This window comes from Penaeus chinensis, chromosome 11 (genome assembly GCF_019202785.1).
Source record: "Penaeus chinensis breed Huanghai No. 1 chromosome 11, ASM1920278v2, whole genome shotgun sequence".
Taxonomy (NCBI): domain Eukaryota; kingdom Metazoa; phylum Arthropoda; class Malacostraca; order Decapoda; family Penaeidae; genus Penaeus; species Penaeus chinensis.
In genome coordinates, this window is record NC_061829.1 from 16,869,864 (window position 1) to 16,877,363 (window position 7,500).

General features: G+C 38.5%; 1 protein-coding gene across 3 annotated transcripts in view; it reads left to right on the forward strand.

Annotated features, from left to right (window-relative positions):
* The window catches only part of LOC125030782, a 27,445-nt gene that overhangs the window by 13,201 nt on the left and 6,744 nt on the right, over positions 1–7,500 (forward strand). For all 3 annotated transcript variants that reach the window (XM_047621064.1, XM_047621063.1, XM_047621062.1), the window contains 2 exons: positions 5,634–5,775; positions 6,872–7,006. In XM_047621064.1, the coding sequence (XP_047477020.1) occupies positions 5,659–5,775; positions 6,872–7,006 (252 nt within the window). In that variant the 5' untranslated portion in view covers positions 5,634–5,658. The remainder of the gene's footprint in view (positions 1–5,633; positions 5,776–6,871; positions 7,007–7,500) is intronic.

A 7,500-nucleotide genomic window follows, 5' to 3' on the forward strand; every position in this document is an offset into this window, starting at 1 on the left:
AGATTAGATAAATGTTAAGTTTATATTCTAGCTTTTTTTTTTTTTTTTTTTTTACATGCCCCTTAACCTCTAAACTGCAAGAGTGCAATGAAAATTCGCTTGGCATAATACTGTAAAATATAAACATTCACGTTACTGTTCTTTCCATGGGACATATTTTATGAGATTTATCACAATTCAAAAGTTGATCCAGAACCTTGTAGGGAAAAACACTCTGACCTGTGTGACCGTCGGTGACCTTGGCGGAGTGTCCGTTCGCCCTTGGCTGTCGTTATTGGCTGAGACGGACTGGAGCCGTTTGGGCGTGGGTGTGGAATCCGGTAGAGACGAGTACAAACATGTTGTATTTGGAGCAAATCTATAAATTGTAGACACTCACAAGGTCATAGATGAAAGCAAAATTTAATGTTGTTTGTGGAAGCGAGAGTGAACGTAGCCTCAGGTGTTCGAATTCCGCGGCAAGCTCTTTGATGTGTCTAGTGGTACAGACAATCACGGTGATTATTAAAAGAAAAAGGGAGGTAAAAAAAAAATGCTGCAGACTTACGAAAAATACAATAGTACAAAGTATGACTTTGAAGGGGGGTTTAACTCTGGCTTGAATGAAATGCGTAGGAGGCGGAGAACCCAGAGAGCCAGCGTGCAGGCACCAGAAGCGCGGTGTTGCACACAGGTCGATGCGAACGGGGATGAAGAGAGGAGAGGGAAGGGCCGGGAGTGGGAGGGAAGGAGGGGGAAGCAGGGGAAGGGAAGGAAAGAAGAGAAAATGTGGAACACTATGATAAAGAATATGTAAAAATCACGTAGTAGACTACGCCAAGCAACTGTAGTTACATCATGTGACTAACACAAAGGTTTGCATTTGAGGCTAAACCACAACAGAGAAAGCATGATGACAATGATCCTGATGAAAGCGAGCGAAATACTGCGTAATGGATATTAATATCTTAATTATAAAATGACGAATGAATGTGAAAGAAGAGTAGATTAATTTATAAAACAACATTATGGAGGAATTAGAATGTCGTTGAAAAATGAAAAGACGAGGGATCTAGATACGTGTTTGCCTAAAAGATAAGTGATACAGATATCTTTCTCACTAATTTCCGCTCCTATTTTTCTGATGTTATAGAAAATCAGAGATGTAGCGTCATTTCTGACACCATAAGCTACGAAATTACCACTGTTTTATTTTATCATGACTTCCCTAATAGTGTTACAAAGCGCTGAAGTTACATCACGTTTAATCAGCAATCGGTTTACCACCTGACTGATGATTGTTGTTATCGACGTTTTATTCTCAGACAGAACATCGTGGTCAATGTTCTGCGATTCTTCAAATCTTAACGACCTTATTTAAATCAGTCGCTGAGACCCACTCTCTTTAATTTGTATGCAAGTACGCTTTGTTATTCTTTAAAATCTCAAGGCTTGGGCTACGATTATGTGGCACAGGTGCTAATAACGCCTATGCATATTCTTTTACATTTCCTGCTATAATGCTGAAAGTTAGGAAGACCGTAATTTCTATAACACTGGCACTTATTCTAAAAATGAAAATGATCTTTAATTATATAATGATGTGCTGAAGGTTAAAGGTTGAAATTAATTTAGCAAAGGTTGTACCGGATTTCTAATTTGACTCCACATTTGTCCGTGTTTATAGTGGCAAATAATATGTTCTTGAATATCAGGAGAAAAAGAATAGTCTGTGTTCAAGGACATCAGACAAAGAATACCTGAAAAATTATTACCTGCTATGTGTCGCATCGCATCAGATAAGTGATAAAGACTAGTGTCCCAGTCCCTTGCCCTTTTCACCGTCTCTGGGATTTTTTATATACATCGCATTTATCTGTTAAATGGTTTAAACATATCCAGATTGCTAGCTTAATCTTTCATTAATTTTCGAAATAAATCATGTTAAACTACCTCGCGAGGTCATAGTAATTCATGTGCACATAAACTTAATGCCCCGTAATACGTAAAACTTTAAGCCCCCGCCAAGAGGCCCAAGACTGTTGCGTAGAAGCCTTTTGTATCATTTAATGCCCCCACATCCTGGATCCTTTGAAAATGTACTCCATGACCCTCTCTCTCCATCTCAGTTTTCATCCCACCCGCCATACACAACCCGGCCGAATTCCGCCCTCAATCTTCGTCAGCGTGTGTCCAGAGCAGGAGGGTGTATTCACTCTATAAGGTCTGCTAGTAATGAGGTATACTGGTTGATTACACATAACCGTATGCAGTTCACACTTGTGTCGTTGCGAAAATGTAATATATACCCAGCGTAAATGTAATCGTGGAGTAACACTAGCGTGATTTATTTATAAATTTCATCGTTCCCCAACACGAAAGCTAACGCCACATCTCGCCAGTGGACGACCTCGATGATGCAAACGTTAAAGGACAAGGTTAAGATCTATTCAGGTGGATGGTGGTAACCTGAGCTGACTTGAGGCCAAGACCAGCGGACATGTAAACTTTTCTCTTGGGAGAAAGGAACTTTGCATGCTACGTTTTTATGTCTTTGCACCGAATACGGTAGAATCCAAAAGATATTTATTAGCCGTCTATTATATTTAGGTTTGTCACTACCCTTTAGTATATACGTGTTAGTGTCTCAAGCTGGTTCCAAATATATACTTACATATATATATATATATATATATATATATATATATATATATATGCATATAGTAATTAATCACTGTATTAATGTGTGTGTGTGCACACACGCACACACACACACACACACACACACACACACACACACACACACACACACACACACACACACACACACACACACACAGATATATATGCGTGTGTGTGTGTGTGTGTGTGTGTGTGTGTGTGTGTGTGCGTGTGTGCATGTGCGTGTGATCAGTGTGTGCATAATTTTGAAATAACATTTACAAAACAAAACATTTGATGACAGCGAAGCAAGAAAAAAAGGCTATCTGTTCTCACGCCGCCTAATAAAATGCACACAAACGCTCTCACTCGAGGCCACAGAGTAGAACCCACATAACTTGCCGAACCTGAGCTAAGTGAACATGCGTATAAACCCAGTTTCGCAAGGAAGAGGAGAAAAGCAATAGTTGTAACAGTAGTACATGATGGTACAGCCGGTTAATAAAGTCTCCGTTTAATCTGTTTCTCTTCTCTCAAGAAACATTTACTCCCTCTCCGAGAGTCGGATTGAATGTTCAAAATTAGTAGTATCTACCACCCCCCATCTTTTACCTTCTGAATGTCTTGTAGGCTTCTTTTTGTCTTCCTGCCTGTCTGTTTACTTATGAATCATTATATCCACCTGTCAATCTATCTATCACCCTCCTTCCCTCCCTCCTTCCTTCTCTGAATCCACTTATGGAAGAATTCGTATTAAGTACTAATGCTAAAAAAAAGGCTCTGTCGTCAGTTCTTTTTGTTAAGGAAAACTACCACTCCAAAACAAAAGCGCACCACTGTAAAGCCTTTCAAGTGGTGGTAATCCGAAGGTAGCGTTCTTCTCTGCTACGGAATTGGGATGGTGGTCTGAAGTAACCAGGAAGTTTTTGACGTTTCTACAATAAAAGCTGCTGGTATTTGCTGAACACATCAAGTTTACTCAGATTTTTGCAAGCTTTATTTATTTATTTTTTTTTTTTTTTGGTATTTGCTGAACACATCAAGTTTACTCAGATTTTTGCAAGCTTTTTTTTTTTGTGTGTGTGTGTGTATGTGCGTGTGTGTGTGAGATGAGCGTAGATGATTTCTTTCTGGAATTTGGCCGTTGGTAGCCCCTCAGAGTGATGAAAAAAGAGAAGCATAGAGCTGTATCGCCCACATGGCATACTCAAAAAAATATCCCGATAAGATTAAAGGTAGTATCAGTTTGTTTTCCCACTGATATCGGTTGTATATCTATCAAACAACTTGCTTATCTTCCCGTTGAGAAATATGAAAAAGATGAATACAAGTTGGCTATGCTTATTCACTTTAATGACATTTTGCGGTATATTATTGTCAAACCTGCTATCAAATTTCATCGTCTTTAGCATTTCAAACTTCAGAATTTACTATTTTCACGAATATTTATACTCTATCGTAAAAGTGATAAAACACATAGGTGCATCTGTAAATATACATAGATAGTTAACACAGAAACACAATACACCAACTTGATGAATATAGAGAAATAAAATCTGATAGAAATAAGAAAATAACCGTAGATTTTCAGAGAGCCTACGTGTGCAGTATATATATAAAAAAAACAAGATAACATTCAGATCGAGAGATTATTTTATAAACATATTAGGAAATGGACTTAGACGTTGTTGATGACTCATGAACTCTATTGGGCATGTTGTTAATTTTATGCACTGTTTCACCTCCCTTGTATACTCGTTTATAGTCGAGCACACACACACTCTCTCTCTCTCTCTCTCTCTCTTTCTCTCTTTCTCTCTCTCTCTCTCTCTCTGTCCCTTCCTTCTCCCTCTCCTCTTTTCCCCTTCTCCTCCCACTCTCCTCTTTCTCCCGCTTCCTCACCCTTCCCAATCTCTAGCTTTTTTGTTCATTCATTATTGTCCACGTGTCCACTTCTCTGTCATATCAAATAATTTACCCATGCATTTCCCCACTAATGCTTTAAGTCAGCAAAATAACAATATACCTAAAAAATAATTAAATAAATAAATAGCAAAAGCAAAAAACAAAAAAAAAAAAAGCGCCCGAATTAAGGAAAGACCGTGATAAGAATCTTGTTACAATGAAATGCCGGTCTCACGTCACCCAGCTTAAACATAATGTTCATGGTGCACAACCTTTCCCCGAAAAAAAAAAAAAAAAAAATAAATAAATAAATAAACAGCATATTACTTCGCCGCACTCGTGAGACGTTTTGCCGGCCGCACCTTCATGACACTTACACGAGCCGCTGATACTTGATAACATATTCGGACCTCAGTGGCATTCTTTGTCAAACCCTCCTTCCCCCCTCCCTCATTACCCACTAGGCTTAAAGCGTCCTTTGAATTCCACTCCAGTGTCTGTATGTTATTGTTTGTCGATTTATTTATACTTTTTTCTTTCTTTTGTGCTTCTCTCTCTCTCTCTCTCTCTCTCTCTCTCTCTCTCTCTCTCTCTCTCTCTCTCTCTCTCTCTCTCTCTCTCTCTCTTCTCTCTCAACACACACACACACACACACACACACACACACACACCTATGTAGGTATGTATTTAAGCTTCATAAAGTTTATAAAAAGCAAACTTAAATTACAGAATGATTACGTATTTGAAAAACTACCCTTCTTTGAAAATCTGGAGAACAAAAAAAAAAAAAAAAAAAATCGGAAACCAACTTTACCAACCGAACAAGTGAACGAAATTGTTATAGAATCGCAGTTTTTAATGAAGGAATGATTCGAGTTCAGTCCAGTGGCTGGCCAATCACATTTTTGTTTATCGACAAACGTCAGTTAATTTCTTTCCGATCATTCAAAATTCTAATCTATATTTAAGTACAACATCACATCCTCAGCTATTTATGTATAGAGAAAAAAAAACTTTCGAAATTTTACACTGTCAATGCAGAATTTGTTTTTATGATATGCATGTACTAACTAAACTTGGTCTTCCAGGGCAAGCGGCGGGAATACCGACGACATGGCGCGCCTTGTCAAACAAGTGAGCATCGAAAGTCCTACTCACAAACTGAAGGAATGTATTTTCAACTTCGAAACGCCAATGCCTGAAATACCTCCTGCAGGAGCTCGAGTCAAGGTTTGTGTGACACACTGATTTGGAAATCTGTGGTTATTTTCTTATTATTTTTTAATCAGATATATTTTTCTCTGTATTCATTAAGTTGGTGTATTGCGTTTCTGTGTTAACTATCTATGTATATTTAGAGATGCACCTATCTGGTTGCAAAATATAAAATATCCCATTAATATTTTGCTTCTGTTGTTGATATAAGACCTAGTACTTTTGTGTTTTCCCCAAATATATTAAAAGAGAACATAAGACCATTTGAGAACGTCATTCCATAGGCTTCACCAGTCCCAGTGGAGCTATAATAGTGCTGTCAGCTGAAGTATGGCCTGTACAGTCAGTCATAGATGATGTCGATATTCAGACTGCCTGGGTCAAAGCAAACTGATGCCCCAAGGACATCCCGACAACCAGATTGCAAAGTTTGACATGCGAGATCCCCGACCAAAATTGTCTTCTCGTCCTGGCAGCGCCGCGCAATTAAAGCGTCGCTTTCACAGTGACCTTTGCTTTTCACTGTGCATATCCCCATTCGAGTACATTCCGGTAGTCTAGTTGCATGTTTCAAACTTTGCAATTTGACCCACTACATCATATTTCCCTCCTCAAACTTCGAGGTCAAACAACTTAATATGCGGTGATGTTTTGTCATCACATATCATATTTCGCGAACCAATTTTTTACTTTAGATACACGATATTCAAACTTGACTTGCGAAGGAAAAGTATGAATGAGAAGGAATGACATCACAGCACGAGATGAAATTGACACATTTCGTTTAAACGTTCATCAGAATTACATGTAATTACTATTGTTAAAAGATAACATGCTGGTAAAATTGTTTATGGTGGAGGATAATATAACACGTTCTTATCTTATTTAACTGATAACGTAGCTCTAATCCAGGCGTCTTGGTGCGGCATTATTTTCGGTAAATTAAGGTACTTAATACGGTCACACCTTTAAGAATAACCTATACTGTACAGTAATAAAGATGTCCGTTACGATGATCATGTGTACGTTAGAAATTAGATGTGTATGTCCTGGGTACTTTTATCTCCATATACTTACGTAAGTTTTGGCTATGTTTATATTTATGTTACAGGTTCGCAACGCAGGTGTATGTTATCGCCTACGCTCAGCCTCCTCGTCCTCAAGCATCAAGTCTGTGGACTCGCTGCACTGCGGATCTCCTCTCCATCACTCCGTCCGCGATACTGCTCTCTTCCCTGGATACGAGGTCAGTATTTAAATAAACGCACTCGCATATGCACATACAAATACTCATACCATACACATACACGTACACCAAGTGTCATTTGATATGTATGCTTCCAAGCTTTGTTTTAGACGTTAAACAGAAATAAATGAAAAATCGGAATATATAATCACACACACACACGCGCGCGCGCACGCACACACACACACACACACACACACACACACACACACACACACACACACACACACACACACACACACACACACACACACACACACACACACACACACACACACACACACACACACACACACATAGGTTCTTTATTCATCAACGTTACTATGGATCAACCAACAGTTTTGCCAAGATTGTGATTGTAACTGATAAATATTTCCACCTATTACCTAGTTGTGTGTGATAACAATTAAGATATAAGTATATTTTATATATATTTAGTCCATAAATGCCCTTTAGATAATATCCATTCACTGATCAACAACACAGATTTTCCT